The sequence below is a fragment of the Ahaetulla prasina genome, chromosome 8, assembly GCF_028640845.1.
Source record: "Ahaetulla prasina isolate Xishuangbanna chromosome 8, ASM2864084v1, whole genome shotgun sequence".
In the NCBI taxonomy this organism is placed as follows: Eukaryota; Metazoa; Chordata; class Lepidosauria; order Squamata; family Colubridae; genus Ahaetulla; species Ahaetulla prasina.
In genome coordinates this window covers 81,563,421-81,583,770 of record NC_080546.1, presented here as the reverse complement: position 1 = coordinate 81,583,770, position 20,350 = coordinate 81,563,421, and the positions used below count along the sequence as shown (strand labels likewise).

At 42.5% G+C, this 20,350-nt stretch overlaps 1 protein-coding gene across 4 annotated transcripts in view; it reads right to left on the bottom strand.

Moving 5' to 3' along the window:
• STIM2 (stromal interaction molecule 2) overlaps window positions 1-19,442 on the bottom strand; it is a 113,243-nt gene extending 93,801 nt beyond the window's left edge. For 2 of the 4 annotated variants that reach the window (XR_009156317.1, XM_058193143.1), the window contains exon 1: window positions 19,088-19,442. Coding sequence is in view for 3 of the 4 variants with exons in the window: in XM_058193143.1 (XP_058049126.1) it covers window positions 19,088-19,337 (250 nt within the window). In the remaining variant the exon portion in view is untranslated. The remainder of the gene's footprint in view (window positions 1-19,087) is intronic. The other 2 variants (XM_058193142.1, XM_058193144.1) reach the window with 1 other exon arrangement.
• Between the last annotated feature and the right edge of the window lie 908 nt (window positions 19,443-20,350).

Sequence of the window (20,350 nt, the reverse complement as noted above, 5' to 3'; positions counted from 1 at the left end):
AAATTTATTTTAATGACATGCTTTTGGAGTAAAAAGCTACCTAAAGATCGTTTTCTAGTTAAGATACATTAATAATTTAACACAACATAACATAACAACAGAGTTGGAAGAGACCTTGGAGGCCTTCTAGTCCAACCCCCTGCCCAGGCAGGAAACCCTACACCATCTCAGACAGATGGTTATCCAACATCTTCTTAAAAATTTCCAGTGTTGGAGCATTTAAACTTCTGCAGGCAAGTCGTTCCACTTATTAATTGTTCTAACTGTCAGGATATTTCTCCTTAGTTCTAAGTTGCTTCTCTCCTTGATGAGTTTCCCCATTGCTTCTTGTTCTATCCTCAGGTGCTTTGGAGAATAGTTTGACTCCCTCTTCTTTGTGGCAACCCCTGAGATATTGGAAGACTGCTATCATGTCTCCCCTAGTCCTTCTTTTCATTAATCTAGACATACTGAGTTCCTGCAACCGTTCTTCATGTGTTTTAGCCTCCACTCCCCTATAAATTTAGTTTATTCAGCATGAAATGGAGCTTTGTTATGTAGCTAGATACTAACTGCTTTTGAAGAATACACACACACAGCAACACACAAAAATACTGGGCTGACACAGGCATCAAGTTGACCTATGAGAAAATGAACACCTGTCACTGACTCAGAGTAGCTGTTATAAGGACCAGATTTAGCATCTGTTCATAAATGTGTAGTAGTTGATTCAAAAGGGAGACGTTGGAAGCTTCAGAGTGTTAAGACTTGTGGACCTGACTTTAAGACCTGTGGATTTCAATTCCCAGAATTCCCCAGCCAGCCATCCTGGCTGGGGAATTCTGGGAGTTGGAGTCCACAATTTTTTAAAGTCACCAAGGTTGGGACATCCCTGCCCTGAGAGTATTTCAGTAACACATTAACAGGGAAGTGCTAAACTGATGAAACTTGCCCTCTGGGTAAGTCCTTGACTCATCCACAAGCCAATCACTTATTCAAAGAGCAGTAATTTGATTATTTTTTTAAAAATTAAAAATGGATTTTAAAAAATTTAAATCAGATTTTTTTTTAAATTTAAATTGGATTTTTTTTAATCAAATTTATTTTAATGACATGCTTTTGGAGTAAAAAGCTACCTAAAGATCGTTTTCTAGTTAAGATACATTAATAATTTTGTTTATTCAGCATGAAATGGAGCTTACTTATGTGGCGTGAGGCTGTATATTCTGCAATATTGGGACTGTCCCTAAGTCAACAGTGGGTCAGAGGAGGAGCCGCTGTGGGACAGAGATGATAGTTGCTCTGTAAAAACTAGAATTTAAATCTTGATTTGAATCAAGCCTTTTTACTAGTGGTTTAAATCATGATTTAAATCGACTTGATTTAAATCAAATCCACCCTAGAACAAACTGCAGGTTTTTTTAATGCTACTGAAGCTTTAATTTGAACTAAAAAGCACAAAGGTTTGAACGTTTGGGAATGCATCACTTTTAAGCTATGTTAAGTTTTGCTTTTTTTGTTTTTAAATCCTTTCGCTTATATATTAATGTAATCTAGGAACATCAGAAATTCATGCAAAATAAGCAGCTCTCCCCTCCCACTCCACCTCATGACCAGGAAAATCATGCAGAAAATGACAATCAACTCGCAGTCATTAATTTCACTGAACACATGACTTGGATGTAATGATATTCTTATCCATAGTAACATGGATTTTAAAAAACGATTGCAACTTTCATTCCGAACCTCAAACTGAATGGCTCTTTACGTGAATAAATGTGATTTCAAACACAACTAAGCTTGAGGGTGGGGGTGAATTTATGCCTATTTCTTCTTAATCTAGATTTTTTTTTGTTAAATATTAACATCTGGCAAACAAGCTTACCATCATTTCAAAGGAACAGATCGCATTTCAAAAAATTTCTTCAAAAAAGGAAAATGGAATAGAAAAACACGTTAGACCCACAAGATTTGTATAGCAAATCTTACCTGTGAATTAATTAAAAGGGGGAGAGGGAAGGTGATGAACTGAACATTAACCCTTCTGATGCTAAAAAAAAACCCAACCCTAAACCAGTTAAAAGAAGCACTGGCACAGCCTTCAGTATCGCTAGTGCTGGGCAAAGGATCTATCCATGCAGCCTTTTTAATATGGTTTGCTCTGAGACAAGTGGAGGTACAAATAGCAATCGCACTTAGTCTTGTATGTCGCTTCTCAGTGTTTTACAGCCCTCTCTAAGTGGTTTACAATCAGCCTCTTGCCCCCCCTCCCACCCCAACAGTCTGGGTCCACATTTTACCAACCTCGGAAGGATGGAAGGCTGAGTCAACCTTGAGATTCGATCTGCCAAATTGCAGGCAGCCGGCAGTCAAGAGAAGTAGCCTGCAGTACTGCACTCTAACCATAGCGCCACCTCAGCTCTTGGGAATGTCATAGGTGGAGGGGAAAACATTCCCTAATCTCACCCTCTAACACAAGCTGGTCTTGAAGGAAGACCAGCAGCATGGACAGTGGCTAAAGCAGAAGGTTCAGACATGCTCAGAACCTTTACACATCACTTTAGGAACATCCTGTGTTGTGGTCCGCCAGCCGCCTGCGGAGCTGGCAACGGAGTCGGAGAGCAATGAGGCCGAGGAAGAACATGGGCCAGTCCTGGAGGCTGAGGAAGGCCCGAATGAGGGCTCTGCGTTGGAGGCAGAGATGCAGCCAGAGCCATCTGGGAGTGAGGTGCGGACTCCGGAGCCTCCAGAGGCTGACAGTAATGAGGCAGAAGAACAGGAGGAGCCTGTTCCTAATGCACACTTGAGAAGAACTGCCAAAAGGCTAGAGCAGCTCAAGCAAAGAGGACAACTCGGGAATAGGCCAAGAGAGGATTGGCCCCTCCCATAAGGATTAAAAGACCAGCAACGGCGTTTGGGCTCTTTGTCGGAAAACAACATAGACAGACTGGCTCTTTGTCTTGCTGCATTTATTTCTTGTTGGCGTCTTCTGCTTCTGCTTTTGAACTTTTACCAAGAAAAGCCTTTGGAAGTTTGCCTAATTAGACCAAGGTTGGTGATAAGACTGAAGAACTGTTATGAAGAATTTGCTTTGACTTAGTTTGGATCGACGCTGAGAATGAGTTAATTCTCAGTGGTTCTAATAAAGTCTGTTTGTTTTTGAACTTATTGCATCTACTACTACCTACTTGGGTCTGGGTCACAACATCCTGCTACCTTTTCTAAGGATATAGGTGGGCAAAATGGTAGCCCAGGGCCTCTCAGAGAAGCCCTGGTTTATCATTTAAGAGAAGTTCTGGTCCATAGTTTTCTCCCCCAGCTTTGGTGATGGTGGTGCTTCTCCCATGGCATCATGCCGGTCCATCAACCCAACCCAAAATAGCTACGGAGGGAAGTCAGGAGGAATTGGAGAAGGCAAAGTGTGCCTATGCTAACCAAAATGCACGTAATAAGAGCCGGGCAGATGCCAGTTCGTGTTGGGTGATTACCAGTCATTGCTGAAGGATCCCGTGTTGTGCGAAGTCCGTGCCATGAAATGATGGAAAGAACTATCAATGAAGATTCTCAGGCGTTCAGGTAGACTTGCCTGAAAACTGAGAAATGAAGAAAGAAAGAAGAAAGAAGAAAGAAAAAGGAAGGAAGGAAGGAAGGAAGGAAGGAAGGAAGGAAGGAAGGAAGGAAGGAAGGAAGAAAGAAAGAGAGAGAGAAAGAAGAAGAAGAAGAAGAAGAAGAAGAAGAAGAAGAAGAAGAAGAAAGAGAAAGAAGAAAGAAAGAAAGAAAGAAAGAGGAAGGAAGGAAGGAAGGTAGAAAGAAAAGAAAGAAGAGAGAGAGAAAGGAGGGAGGGAGGGAAGGAGGGAGGGAGGGAGGAAAGAAAGGAAAGAAAGGAGAAGGAAGGAAGGAAGGAAGGAAGAAACGAAGGAAGGAAGGAAGGAAGGAAGGTAGGAAGGTAGGAAGGAAGCAAGGAAGGAAGGAAGAAAGAGAGAGAGAAAGAAGAAGAAGAAAGAAGAAAGAAGAAGAAGAAGAAGAAGAAGAAGAAGAAGAAAGAAAGAAAGAAAGAAAGAGGAAGGAAGGAAGGAAGGTAGAAAGAAAAGAAAGAAGAGAGAGAGAAAGGAGGAGGGAGGGAAGGAGGGAGGGAGAAAGGAAGGAGAGGAAAGAAAGGAAGGAAGGAAGGAAGGAAGGAAGGAAGGAAGGAAGGAAGGAAGGAAGGAAGGAAGGAAGGAAGGAAGGAAAGAAGAAGAAGAAGAAGAAGAAGAAGAAGAAGAAGAAGAAAGGAAAGGAAAAGAGAGGGAGGGAGGGAGGGAGGGAGGGAGGGAGGGAGGGAGACCAGTTGCCATGACTCAATTTCTAGATGGAAGTAACTGTTTTCACCTCAAAAATCAGACAGTCTCACATTTGGCTGGCCTCAGTTAATGTCAAAGAATGATGCTACATCATGAACAATTATACTTCAGAATCACAACCATGCTGTTTTGTTAGAATTAAAATAAAAGGCACAGTCTGAAAAAACCTGTTCCATGCTAAAGGAAAAACATTATTTTCAATGCAACAGAAAAACCAGGGATGAGAGCAAGGGTACGTCATGCAGACGTGCCCTTATGGACATGTTGTGAAGCTTCTCGTGAAACAGGGAATGGGTAGGTGGGCTCAAAGGTTCTGCAGAACTTTCCAGCATCAATCAAACGAACTAGGATGAGAAGTATTCCTGCACTGAGAAAAAGGACTGTTCTCAACAGCAGCTGAAATTACCTTATTCAAAAACACAGCAGCCACATTTTCCAGTGCCCAAGATTGGTTGGTGGGCTGCTCTGCTGTGTTAAATGGATGGTTGGCACTATTCTCCTGCAACCGTGGGCTAATCGAAGGACGTTAAAAACACGCAGACAAGACAGCTTTAAAATCAGCACACCCTTAAGAGAAAGCCAGCTGGGAGGACTGAGTCACTCCCTGACAAGGCATAAAAAACAATAGCCCAAAACCTGGCAACTTTTTCAGAAATTGCCCAAAGCTAATCTAAGGGGGGGGGGGAAAGGTAATTAAATCATAGCAGGTAATTAAATCATAGCCTGGCATATAAAATAATACTGTATGAGTAAGCCAGATAACTCTAAGACACAGCCAATACAGAAAAATGCATTTTTCGGTTTCAATCAGCCTTCAACCTTTGAAGATTCAAAGCTAAGAATTCTTTTCTCTTCCCTTTGTAATTCCTCCATCGTGTTGGGAACGAAAAGCAGCCACTCAAAAAAATGGCAGTGAAACCAAATAAGTCCTCGGCTTATGAAAACCGAGCCAAGAATTTCCATTGCCAACGAAGACACAGTTCCTAAGTGAGTTTTCTCCCATTCCACGTTCTTTCTTGGCACAGTTGTTAAGGGAAGTTGTTGCGTTAGTAACGACGGCTGTTAAGTAACACTGACTTTGCTTGTCAGGAAGTCGCAAAAGAGGATCTTGTGATCTGAGGACTCTGCAACCGTCATAAATATGAATCAGTTGCCGAGCGTCCGAAATTTGGTCCCGTGAACGTGGGGAGGCTGCAATGGTCATAAGTGCAAAAAGCGGTCGTAAGTCGCTTTTTTCAGAGCCACTGTAACTTCAAACAGTCGCTAAAGAAGCAGCGGTAAGTATTCATGAGGAAACCTGCATGACTGAAGTTTTTGTTTTCTTCAGGGATTCCTTCCAGACAGTTTGTAGGCAGACTAGCAAAGTCAAGGGATTAAGTCATAAATGTAAAATAAAAACAGATATAGGTTTCAATCTCAGTTGTAACCATCCCAAAGGTACTAATGCAAATAAAGTTTTCAAAAACTGGAACAGCTACTTTCAGTGCGGCCCAAAATTTGGTAGGCACAGATCTCTGATCTTCAAAGCAGCCGGCCTCTTTGGATAGAGCAACGTATTTGCAAGAGGTGACGTCTAGACTTAAAAAACTGAAGTGACAATCCCATTCCTCTAAATCGGGGGATATCAAACTCAAGGCCCAGGGGCCGGATACGGCCCACGGGGTACTTAGATCTGGCCCCCGGGGCCACCCTGGAAACAGCGAAGGACCGGCCCACGGTGCTTCTGCCAGCGAAAACTGGCTCCTCAGCTCCGTTTTCAGCTACCACAGCTTCCTATAACTCTCTGCCAGTGGAAAAAAACGGAGCCCTCCTGAGCTCCGTTTTGACTGGCTGAGGGTTGCTGGAGGCCGTGGCAGCTGAGCACTTGGGCCACCGCAGGCGCCCCCGATAGGAGTGATGTCGAGCTGGCCACGCCCTCCTGCCCCCAGCCCCGAGGTCAAACACAACCCCGATGCGGCCCGCAATGAAATAGAGTTTGACACCCGTGCTCTAAATCCTCCTAGTTAAAATGTTCTAAATGTTCCAAACATGAATGTCAGCTCAAATATTTATCAAGCCTTGGTCAAGAATTTCCATTATTTGCCCTTTGTTTTTAATTGCCTTGTTAGGAAAGACCAGAACCTTCCATTTTTGACAATAAAATATATAATTTTGCTGAAGAGCCCAAAATCTCACAACTCATTCCTTAGACTAGTTAGGGAGCATGGATTGTACATCCTGTAAGATGGTTCTACCTATCATTTCTAGGCTGCATTAAGAGAGGGCTAGAATCAAGATCACGTGAAGTGTTAATACCACTTTATCATGCCTTGGTAAGGCCACACTTGGAATATTGCATCCAGGTTTGGTCGCCACAATGTAAAAAAGATGTTGAGATTCTAGAAAGAGTGCAGAGAAGAGCAACAGAGATGATTAGGGGACCGCAGGCTAAGACATACGAAGAACGATTGCAGGAACTGGGGATGCCTAGTTTAATGAAAAGAAGGACTAGGGAAGGCATGATAGCTGTGTTCCAGTATCTCAGGAGTTGCCACAAAGAAGAGGGAATCGGGCTGTTCTCCAAAGCACCTGAAGGCAGGACAAGAAGCAATGGGTGGAAACTAATCAAGGAGAGAAGCAACTTAGAACTAAGGAGAAATTTCCTGACAGTTAGAACAATTAATCAGTGGAACAACTTGACTCCAGAAATTAATTGTAAATGCTCCAACACTGGATGTTTTTAAGAAGAGATTGGACAACCATGTGTCTGAAATGTTATAGGGTTCCCTGCCTGAGCAGGGGGTTGGACTAGAAGACCTCCAAGGTCCCTTCCAACTCTGTTACTCTATTCTAATTTATCATTATCGTTATCATCGATTCCTTTTGTGTGAAACACACAGGGCAGCAAGCAGCAAGATAACTCCGCCTGCAGTAGGCACTGTGTCAAGGTTCCAGGAAGTCTAATATGGTTTCCAGGCCTGACACACTGGGTGGATTGAGTAGCTCAGCGGCCCCCATTGCTGGTCCCAAGCCCGGATAAAGGAGAACCTGGGAAGTGGCTCAACAGGCTAATGCAGTCTGTTATTAACACACAGTTGCCTGCAATTACAATTACTGGAGGCTCGAGTCCCACCAGGCCCAAGGTTGACTCAGCCTTCCATCCTTTATAAGGTAGGTAAAATGAGGACCCAGATTGTTGGCGGGGCAATACAAGTTGACTTTGTATATAATATACAAATGGATGAGACTATTGCCTTACACAATGTAAGCCGCCCTGAGTATTCGGAGAAGGGCGGGATATAAATTCAAATAAAATAAAAAATAAATAAAATAAATAAAACCGTTAGGCGTAGGGCTAGCAACTCTACTCTGTCAATACCTGACCGCTACGCAAACAGCAAATAGAAACCAAAAACGACATGGCAACCGACGTATCGACACTGACCCATCCTTGATAACCATGCTAGAGCAACCACCGCAAGAATAGGAACACCAATGTATAGGCCCACGATGGCGAATCTATGGCACGCATGCCAGAGGTGGCACACAGAGCCCTCTCAGTTGGCATGCATGCCATCGCCAGCTACTCTTCCGGGCTCTGTCATGCGCATGCGCACTGGCCAGCTGCTCTCTTCTGGGCTCCAGCACTCACACACGCACGTGCTCCAGTTTTGGTGCCGAAAAGGTTAACCATCACTGGTATAGGCATTAAAAATTAGGTTAGCGCAGAATCAGGCCCTTAATACACTCATGTTTTACTCCTTCCCAGGTTTTTTATTATTATTATTTCTTTTTGTCACAACAGTATACACAAACAATTGTCATAGATAAAACAACATATCTTGAAGAACATATATATATATATATATATATATATATATATTTGTTTTCTGAGGTTTTCACGGGTGTTTGTATATAGGTCTTTGGTTGTTCGGGTTTTCTCCCGTGTAAAATTGGAAGTGTCTTGGCGACGTTTCAACGAAGTCTCATTCGTCATCTTCAGGCTTCAGCTTCGTGCTTCTGGGAGCAATGTGTGATCGCAGCTGTTTCTTCCTTTTAACTGCTAGTGGGGATTTGAACTGATTGGGTGGGAGCTTGGCTGTGCCCTGATTGGATGGGGGGTTTGTGCTCTGATTGGATGGGGGGGTGTCCTGTGTTGGTGGGGGCTTGTTTGTGCTCAGTTTAGTCTGTGTTGCAGGGGGATTTGAGCTGGTGAGCTGCATAGCTGTTGTTTGGCTTTGTGGTCGTGCTACATCTTCATAGTGGGTGTTAGTCGCCAAGACACTTCCAATTTTACACGGGAGAAAACCCGAACAACCAAAGACCTATATATATATATATATATATGTATGTATGTATGTATGTATGTATGTATGTATGTATGTATGTATGTATATATATATATATATATATATATATATATATATATATATATATGTATATATGTATGTATATATGTATGTATGTAAAAAAAATATGCATCAACTATATTAATTTGATATAATGAAGGGAACAATAGGACAGGAACGGTAGGCACTTTTGTGCTCTTATGCACGCCCCTTATAGTCCTCTTAGGAATAGGGTGAGGTCAATAGTAGACAGATTTTGGGATTTTGATAATATAATTTTGAGTAGAGATATAGTTTTGAGTAGAGATATAATTTTGATTTTGAGGTTGATATAATGCCAAATCTATGCCTATATAATATTTGCAGGTTGACGCTAGTAGGAATTACGATATAACTTCTCCTCGTGGAGCAATAGAGGTAAGCTCTCAACTTTCAACGGAGCCCAAAATTCATGCTGCAAAGTGAGAAATTGGTTACGTGACTTTTGCCCCCATTTTACGACTTTTCTTGCCACGCTTGTTAAGTGAATCACTGCAGCTGTTAAATTAGCCACACGGTTGTTAAGTAAACCTGGTTTCCCCATTTAACTTTGCTTGTCCGAAGGTTGCAAAAAACGATTGCAAGATTCCGGGATACTGCAACCGTCATAAATGCAAGTCAGTTGTCAAGCAATCCGAATGTGTAAATCACCTGACCATGGGGATGCTGCCACGGTCATAAGTGTGAAAAATAAGTCACTTTTTTTTTCAGTGTCGTCGTAACTAAGCGATCTGCACAGCCTATGGCTGGCATTGAATAATTCTTTTAAAAAGTGTCTTAATTTTAATTTAAACACTGCAAAATGGAGAAGCATGGCATCTGATGAAGTCCTGTGAAATGAAACACTGCTCGGTGACAGTTAAAAAGTCCAACACAAATCTTGCTTGCTAATCAGGAGAGTAATTTCCTGCCGAGTCATGTAGCTTCTAATTCAAATGCTTTATATCTAGTTTCCCAAGAACTGTTGATCAACAATGAGGTGGGTCAGATTTTCCCCCTTTTTATAAATATAAACAAAAGATCCTTGATGGATCAGGTCAAGACCCGATCTTCTGTTTCATAAAATTCTGACAGATGCTGATCTTCTAATTTTGTGAAATTCTGTTAGTCCAGCAACGAAGCAGAAACAAACCCACTTTCGGCCTTTTTGCTCTACAAACTGGGGTTTGTAGATACACTGCCCCCAAATCACTGAATCTTTACCAGACCTCAAGGACTTTTCCCCCATTAAATTATCCTGTCCCTTCTTAAAGCCATCACATTTTGTGGTAATAATTTTGTGAAAAAGCAAGTTATTATCCACCTGTGTGAAAAGTAGAAAAACTATCTATATTCCTTAGGAACACAGGGTGTGTGCATGGGTGGGTCTGAAAGAAGCTAATCCATGGGCTGAAGTAGCTTTAAAATTCTAATTTAATATTTATATTAAAATACAATGAGTAATTTCGCAGGGACACGTTGGCTATCACATTGTCCCTCCTATATGGTTACAATGAGTTTGGAAGTTTCCCATAACTTATCTGTCTTCTCCTTTATTCAATCTCTTTGTTGGATTCATACACTGTTGCTCTTTGCACAGCTACTAAACCAAGCTGTAACATAGTTTCTTTGATATTAGCATCACATTTTTATAAACGCAACACTGTGATTTATTCACTCTGACTTATTCCAGATACATCCCTCAGATCTGGAGGACACCCAGGGAATTTTGCAAAACTTGGCATGCTTAAACTAATATTATATTAATATCAACCACAGGTTTTGGTCCACAATTATCCGGGAAGTTGGGATTAACTGATATAAAAATACTCTCAGCCACATAAGAAAAGGAGAAGCATGCAAATGTAAGACCTCCTCATTTCAACTCGTTATTAGCTGCATTAAACAATGATGCTCAAACTCAATCCCTGTTTAAAATTATCCTAGTCCAGTGATGGCTAACCTTTTTGCCATTGTGTGCCAGGAGGGGGGACAGGGAGGTCACGCACACGCGTGCCCACACCCATAATTCTATGTGTCCCACCCCGCGCATGCATGCACACACACCCCCGCTCCTGGCACACGATTGCCCAGTAGGCCTGTTTTTCTCTCTCACCTGGCTCCAAAGCCTCTCTATGAGTCTGGGGAGGGCAAAAACAGCTTTCCCCACCCCATCGGAGGTCCTCCAGAGACCAGAAACAGTCCGTTTCGCAACTTCCAGTTGGACAGGAAGTGACTTTTTTGCTGTCCCCAGCCTCCAGGGATTTCTAGGACTCCAGGGGGGTAGGGAAGGCCGTTTTTGCCCACCCCAGACTAATAGAGCCAGGTGAGAGAGAAAAACGGGCCTCCCCACCACCACCCAGGCTCTCCGGAGGCTGGAGCTGACCTCGCATGCTCACTAATATGGCTACGTGTGCCTCCTGTGGCATGTGTGCCTTAGGTTCACCATAACGGCCCTAGTTTATAAAAACTATGAAAATGAAGGCCACATATCGAGAAAAAATGATGTTATTGTTCAGTAGGGGGGGTCTTACTTTTATATTTCCGCTACAAGTCCAAATTACTCCGGAAGGGGGAGAGGCGTGAATATTTGATCACTAGCACATATTAAATTTATATAGATTGATATATACAGTGTATCATTCATGCTTTGTCGCTAAAGACGGCCGTCTTCTTACAGGAGATGGATAAAAGAAGTCAATCAAAAAAGCCAAAAGACTGATCTCCATAAGAATCACTTAAATGAGCGATTGTTCATTGAGTGTTATTTTTCTATTGATCACCTTTGGTGCCAGTCCAAATGATTCTAAGGCATACTGTAAAAAATGACAACTGATATTTATTCATTTAACAGAGCACGATTTCATTAGCCCTCAATGGAACTGCATCTACATGGAGGGAAATATGCAGTGGGGTACCCCAAAGGTCTGTTTTAGGCCCAGTACTCTTCAACATCTTCATCAATGATTTGGACGAGGGGATAGATGGGGAACTCATCAAATTTGCAGATGACACCAAGCCGGCAAGAATAGCCAACACTCCAGAAGATAGGCTCAAGATACAGAAGGATCTTGACAGACTTGAACATTGGGTGCTATCTAACAAAATGAAATTCAATGGTGAAAAAAGTAAGGTTCTACATTTAAGCAAGAAAAACAAAACGCATAGGTAAAGTATAGATGGTACCTCACTCAATAGTAGTAACTGTAAGAGGGATCTTGGAGTCCTAATGGACAATCATTTAAATATGAGCCAGAAGTGTGCAGCAGCTGCCAAAACAGCCAACACAATTTTTAGGCTGCATTAACAGCGGGATAGAATCAAGATCATGTGAAGTGTTAATACCACTTTATCATGCCTTGGTAAGGCCACACTTGGAATACTGCATCCAGTTTTGGTCGCCACAGTGTAAAAAAGATGTCGAGACGCTAGAAAGAGTGCAGAGAAGAGCAACAAAGATGATTAGGGGACTGGAGGCTAAAACATATGAAGAACGGTTGCAGGAACTGAGTATGTCTAGTTTGATGAAAAGAAGGACTAGAGGAGACATGATAGCAGTATTCCAATATCTCAGGGGCTGCCACAAATAAAAGGGAGTCGGGCTGTTCTCCAAAGCACCTGAGGGTAGAACTGTTGTGTCTCATCCAATCTCACCTCAGCCAGGGCCTGCTTATCTGCTTCCGAACACGGAAGAAGAAATACCTCCAGCCCCCAGCCCTGGCTCCATGCCCAGACAGGCTGAAGAAGAAGAAATACCTCCAGCCCCCAGCTCTGGCTCCATGCCTAGACAGGCTGAAGAAGAAGAAATACCTCCAGCCCCCAGCCCTGGCTCCATGCCCAGACAGGCTGAAGAAGAAGAAATACCTCCAGCCCCCAGCTCTGGCTCCATGCCCAGGCAAACGGAGCAACTAGACCCCTCCCCCTCCTCCACAGCATGTGAGCTTGAGGAAGGTTTATTACAACAGCTGCCGACTGAAGTGACCCTCGCGTCAGAAGACTTGATAGGCGGAGGCAACAGAAGGAAGGGAGGGGCAGGCCTGGATAAGTGCTGAGTCATGGAGCCACACCCCATGGCCTATATAAAGGACCTGCTTTCTGGCATTCTCTGAGTCAGGCAAAGTCTAAACATATCTTGCTGAAGTCACTTTCTGGTCTCCTGCCTGCCTTGAGGACTTTACTAGGACTTTGGCAGAGCTGCAGAGGCACGCCTGATTCGGATTTCCCTGACCCGGCCGTCAGCGGAGGAGTGGGACACGACAAGAACAAGAAGCAATGGGTGGAAACTGATCAAGGAAAGAAGCAACTTAGAACTAAGGAGAAATTTCCTGACAGTTAGAATAATTAATTAGTGGAACAACTTGCCTCCAGAAGTTGTGAATGCTCCAAAATTGGAAGTTTTTAAGAGACTGGACAACCATTTGTCTGAAATGGTACAGGGTTTCCTGCCTAAGAAGGGGGTTGGAATAGAAGACCCCCAAAGGTCTTTTCTCTTCTTTTCCGTTCCCTTCCCTTCCCCTCCCCTCCCCTCCATTCCATTCCATTCCATTGACAGAGAGGCTTTCTGTTCTGAAGAGCATGTCCCTCCATCTCCCTAATTTTAAAATATGTATTACTGATATTCTGAAAATGAAGAAAGTCGATTCTATCACTGCTGTCCGCATCCTTCAAGAGGCAGGATTCGTAGTGAACACAAAGCGTGCCAAATCTACAAAGGGGCCCAAAATTATTAAAAACTTTATGCTGAAAAGCCATGACTTTGATCATTGTGATCTGACTCTTGATGGGTGGGTATGTACATACATGCATATGTGCATTAAACAAAGCTCAAGAACACTGAATTATATCATTGTGTATTGCAAAACAAATTGAGGTCCAATCACAAGCACAGTCATGGAAGTAATATATAGCTACTGTCAAAAAATAAGTCTCTTGCCCTACTATAATCAAGAAAAATACAAAGGAATGAAAACTTGGGGAAAGGTTTTAATCCTAATGTGAGTTTATCCATTTTCGCACAATCAGGATGACTCGGAATATTATGCAGTATGGGAGAAATGGTATGAATGGATAGATAATAGAAATAAGGAATGGAAATGTACATAAAGGTATAACATGTTTAGCAATAGAATGTATATAATGTACTGAATATTAGTTCTAGTTGTATGAATAATGTCATAGATCTGTTAAATATGTAAGAGAAATATGTAAAGAGAAAAATTGGGAAAACTTGGGAAAAGGTGTTAGAAGTGTAACCAAATCCCAGGCTCATATTATCACATGTGGTGGACATGTCCGAAAGCAAAAAAATACTGGACTAGAATACACACCTGGCTAGAAAAGATGATAAAGGAACATATAGATCTAAAACCGGAAACATTTCTGTCGGGCATTATACCAGACAAATACAGTAAAAGAAATGTATACTTAATGATACAGTAGGCCAGAATCATGTTCGCACAATATTGGAAGGGTGAGGGGATGCTCACAGAACAAAAAATAATAACAAAAAATTTAGAATGTGCCAAAATGGAATAAACTAACATTTGAAATTGAAATCTGGTGGCTCAGCAGACTAAGTCTGTCAGTTATTAACACAAGTGCTTACAATTACTGCAAGTTCAAGTCCCACCAGGCCCAAGGTTGACTCAGCCTTCCATCCTTTATAAGGTAGGTAAAATGAGGACCCAGATTGTTGGGGGCAATAAAAGTTGACTTTGTATATAATATACAAATGGATGAAGACTATTGCTTGACACAGTGTAAGCCGCCCTGAGTCTTCGGAGAAGGGCGGGATATAAATTCAAAATAAAATAAAAAAAATTAAGGAAAAGGAAGACACTGAATATTCTGAGATATGGGATCTGTTCTATTGATGGCTTGATGAGAGAAACAGGAGTTAGAACTTCAAAAATTACAAGAGAAAGATTAATTTTATTATTAGGGTTGTTTATTTAATTTTTATTAGTATTAATAATTAATATGTATTAATATTATGAGGGGAAAGCACTGTTATTATGAAATTACTATTGGAGAATGCTGTTATTGTTACTATGATGAATGTTACTCAAAAGAATTGTAACCAGAGAACACAGTTTTATATTGATTTTGAGCATGCTGCTCTTTTTATCTATAATAATAATAATAAAAGAAAACTTGGGGAAAGGGAATGAGAACGCCAAAAATTTAAAAAAAAAACATTTTAAGGATTTAAGTCAACTTAAATGACAATAAATTAAATATATATCAAAAATAGGAATCCAGCTAAGGTGATGCCTAGACCAATGGATGATAAGAAAACAAGAAGAGTTCTAAAATAGGCAAGGAAAATATACCAAAGTCAACTAAATAGTTTTATTTGATGCCAGTTTCTAAATTGGGGATTTTAGAAAGGGTGTTTGAGTGAAAACAAGAGGGAGCTGAAGTTTGCTGAAAAATTGAAAGCGGGCGAGTTCCTAGGTTCAAACGGAACTCACCCAGGAATTGTAAAAAAATGCAGATGTGAAATTACTTATTTTTTAACAAAAGTATGTGGCATATCTTGAAGATCAGCTGTTGTACCAGAGAACTGGAAAGCAGCCAACGTAACATCTTTTTTTTTAAGGGATTAAGGGAGGATGCGATGCAGGAAATTACTGGTTTCTTATCATAATGTTCACTCCTCTAAGTTGGTAAAAGCATTGTTATATAATGCTTGGATCACTGGGCCCACAGGCTCCTATCAACATAGTCAAAGAACTCTTAAGAAATTATTTTTGCAGAAGTTGTTTTTTTGTGTATGTTTATCCTGACACGTTGTTATATAGTCAGGATAAACATATACAGAAAACAACTTCTGCAAAAATAATTTCTTAAGAGTTCTCTGACTGTGTTGACAGGAGCCTGTGGACCCAGTGATCCAATCAATTATGTTTTTGTGGCTTTTAAGGGCTTTCATGAATATCTCCCAGAAAACTTAACAATAATGGAACAAAAAGAAAATTATTGTGTTACTTGGTAACTGATTAAAGAAGAGAAAAACCAAGGAAGGAAGGAAGGAAGGAAGGAAGGAAGGAAGGAAGGAAGGAAGGAAGGAAGGAAGGAAGGAAGGAAGGAAGGAAGGAAGGAAGGAAGGAAGGAAGGACTGTAAGACCTCTTTGAAGTGGGAGAATGAACATGTAAACCAATGCAAAGTCACGTATTTTGGGTAAAAATAATTTAGGTTCCTATGCATGCTGATATGATCTAAGCAAATAGTAGCTGATTTTAAGTGATGAGAGACCAGGGCGCATATATATAGATCTACCACATCTCAAAAGTGATTTTGAAATTTTTTTAAAAGGGCAGAAAATAAAAGCAAAATTATGCAAGCTAAACAATAAAAGCATATTGTGGTGCTTACTGGCAATAATCTACTTCATCAGACTGTACTCCAAAAGAGTTTAGGCTGTGCCTTTTAAGTACCACAAAGCTACTAATTTTGCTGCAACAGTCTTTTGTAATAGGCTGACATAACTGAAGCTTATTTTGCTTGGGTGGGGGGGGGGATCGAAAATGGTTCTAGCTGAGAAGATATTTTCCTTTTACAGATTTCTATCTTCCCGATTTATTTACATATACTTAAAAAATTGAAAGTTATTCATCCCTTTCTTTGTTTGGGCTCTCACTCACGTCTACGCTCAGCTTACACAACTTTCTGGTCAGCTTCCAAACCAGAGTTCACATCTAACACTGGATGTCGTTTAGCAAAACGTCAATCTTTTGAAGAAACAAAATAAAAACAAAAAGCCTCTTTTTTTCCCCCCCAATATGAAATGCTTCCTCCATGTTGTTATATATAACCTAACGGCAGGTGGCAGCATATAGCTTACCTTGCCTGATCTCAAAAAAAAAAGAAAAAGAAAAACTAAACAGGGTTGAGAACCTGCTTAATATGTGGAAAGAAGACCACCAGGAAAGGCCAGGTGCATGGGCATAACAAGCTGGTTTTACACATGTACACACACACACAAAGGCATTTGAAAACAGTTTCCCTGTTTAGGATGGGTGGATCCCAGGAATCAAGCATAACGCGCAGGAAGCTTCCCTCTGAAAAAATTTGTTCAAGTCCACGGTGGTCGCATTACCCTGGGGGTCAAACTTCATCTCCAACCGTCCTGGCAAATTTTCTACAAAAACAATCTGAATTCCAGTTCCTCATTGGCAACACACACACACACAAACACACACACACGGCCAATCCATTTCCTGGGGTTGAATTCCACGACTTTCCAGGGGGTCTTCCTGTTGATTGTGCAAGACGAACCCTTGGGAGGACTGTCCGTCTCGTTCCAACTTTGCTGGAGAAAAGACTCCGCCGAGATGCCAAAGCAAAGATGCCCCAGCGGTGCCTAGTGTGTTGTTGTGCCTTCTCTCCGTGCTGAAGGCTGCAGCCACTGCTCCCAATCACCCACTAATGGGGCTGCAGGTGCTGGCGCTCACTTGCCCCTCCTTCTCTTCCTTCTCTCTCACCCCACCCACCCACCCACCCAAAAAAAATACATTCCTGTCCTGGAACATCTTGTCAAGACGCTCCTAGCAACTTGGGTTCAGAAGCTTTGATGGAGAAGCCTCACTTGCGCATTGCTGTTGCTGGGGTTCCTGCTTGTTCTGCTGTTCTTGAGCGCCCTCCCCCCTCCCACCGCACACACCCCTCCCAACTGCACAGGGGTCCCCCACTCCCCAGAAAAAAGAAAGAGTAAAAGCCAGGCAGAAGTCAAAGGGCTGGTGAGGGGAAGGCAAAAACAGCAGAGGCTAGAGGTGGGGGGAGGAAAGCTGCTCTTTTGAAGAAAGGGAAGGGAAAAAAGAAACCGTCTTGAAAGACCCCATTTGCATAGGAGCAATGGGGAAACCCAGAAGAGGCGTTGTTAGCCCTGCAAAGGATCTTTCAGACAACACCAAGGGATTATCACCCACACATACATACACCCCATCCTTCCATCATATCCATCCATTATATCCATCCATCATATCTATTTATCTATTTATCTACTTCAATGTTTTTCTCTCTCTATTTCTTTATCTTCTCCAATACCTCTCTCTGTCTATCTATCATCTAGCTAGCTAGCTATCATCTCCAATGTCTCTCTATATCTCTGTCTTCTCCAATACCTGTCTGTCTGCCTGCCTGCCTGTCTATCCATGTCTATCCTTCTATCTACTCCAAAATTTCTCTATATCTCTATTTCTTTATCTTCTCCAATACCTGTCTCTATCTATCTATCTATCTATCTATCTATCTATCTATCTATCTATCTATCTATCTATCTGTCATCTCCAATGCCTGTCTCTATTTCTTTATCTTCTTCAATACTTGTCTGTCTGGCTAGCTAGCTGATTCTCATCTATATCTATTTATCTATCATCTCCAATGTCTATTTCTTTATCTTCTCCAATCTCTCTCTCTCTCATCTACCTATCTATCATCTATCATCATTGTCTATCTATCTATCTATCTATCATCATTGTCTATCTATCAACATTGTCTGTCTATCTATCTATCTATCTATCATCATTGTCTATCTATCTATCCATCATCTATCTATCTATCATCATTGTCTGTCTGTCTATCTATCATCATTGTCTATCTATCTATCTATCTATCATCATTGTCTGTCTATCTATCTATCAACATTGTCTGTCTATCTATCTATCTATCTATCATCATTGTCTATCTATCTATCCATCATCTATCTATCTATCTATCATTAGTCTGTCTGTCTATCTATCATCATTGTCTATCTGTCTATCTATCATCATTGTCTATCTATCTATCATTGTCTGTCTGTCTATCTATCTATCTATCATCATTGTCTATCTATCTATCCATCATCTATCTATCTATCTATCATCATTGTCTGTCTATCATCATCATCTATCATCGTCTGTCTGTCTATCTATCTGTCTATCTATCATCATTGTCTGTCTATCTATCCATCTATCGATCTATCGATCATCTACCTATCTACCTACCTATCTCCAATGTCTATTTCTTTATCTTCTCCAATACCTGTCGGTCATCTCCAATGTCTCTCTATTTCTCCATCCACCTAATTTCTCTCTCTCTCTCTCTCTATCTTAAAAGAACCAGCTTTTTTTTTTTCTTCCGCACACCACCCGCTTCCCCTTCCCGTCCCTCTTGGGTCACCCACCCAGCCACCCACCCGGACGCGCAACACCCGTGTCCGCTCCATCCCTCGTTGGGGGGGCGGGGGGGGGACAAAGACCCCGAAACACCCTTCCTTCCCCCCCACCTCCACTCCACACACACGGAGACACACATCCGCATCCCCGCCTAGTCTGGGCCCCGCCATGACGTGGCAGCCGCGTCCGGTGCACACGTCGGCCTCGACACGTGTCCGCCCACCCGGCGTCGTCCGCCGCCCGCGGCTCCCTCCTGTAGCTTACCGGTTCCCGGCGGGCGCCCCTCGGCGGGAGAAGCCTTAGCCGGGCTGCTTCGCTTGTCCCCCGACGACGGGCAGCGTCCGGCCGGCGTAGCCGGGACGGGCAAGGCGGCGTCCGCTTGAGACGCCGGCGGGAGCAGCAGCAGGAACAGCAGCAGCGGCAGCAGCGACGACGACGACGACGGCGGCCAAAGGAGCCGCCTGGGCCGGCCGCCGCTGCCTCCCGCCGGTGCCGGGGGTCCGTTGGAGCTCATCGGGGCGGCGGAGCCGGCACCCTCCAGCTCCGCAATGGGCGCCCTCCCGGCGGAGCCCGCGAGCCAGCCGCCGCGCCCCGCCCACCGACCGCTTCGCCCCGCCCACTCGCGCGGCGGTTGTTGCAGCCGCCTGCGCGCGGAGGGGGCTCGCCGCTCGCGCCTCCGGGCCGGGGTTAGCCCAGTGCGCAGGCGCCGGAAAAACTTCCCTCCTTAAAGCCGCAGCTCCGACGAGCATGCGCGGTCGGGGATCAGGACGCAGAAATTGCCGCCGCCGCCGCCTCCTCCTCCTTCTCATCCCCCACCAACCCACCCCGCTGCCCATACTTGCTCGCCTCTGAGGCAGAATAGAATAGAATAGAATAGAATAGAATAGAATAGAATAGAATAGAATAGAATAGAATAAGGAAGGAAGGAAGGAAGGAAGGAAGAGAAGAGGAGAGGAGAGGAGAGGAGAGGAGAGGAGAGGAGAGGAGAGGAGAGGAGAGGAGAGAATAAGGAATAGAATAGAATAGAATAGAATAGAATAGAATAGAATAGAATAGAATAGAATAGAATAGAATAGAATTTTTTATTGGCCAAGCGTGATTGGACACACAAGGAATTTGTCTTGGTGCATGGAATACATGAAAGAAAGAAAGAAAGAAAGAAAGAAAAGAAAAGAAAAGAAAAGAAGAAAGAAAAGAAAAGAAAAGAAAAGAAAAGAAAAGAAAGGAGAATTATTTATTGGCCAACTGTGATTGGACACACAAGGAATTTGTCTTGGTGCATGGACTACATAAAAAGATAGATAGATAGATAGATAGATAGATAGATAGATAGATAGATAGATAGATAGATAGATAGATAGATAGAAAGAAAAAGAAAGAAGGAAAGAATGAATGAATGAATTATTTATTGGCCAACTGTGATTGGACACACAAGGAATTTGTCTTGGTGCATGGACTACATAAAAAGATAGATAGATAGATAGATAGATAGATAGATAGATAGATAGATAGATAGAAAGAAAAAGA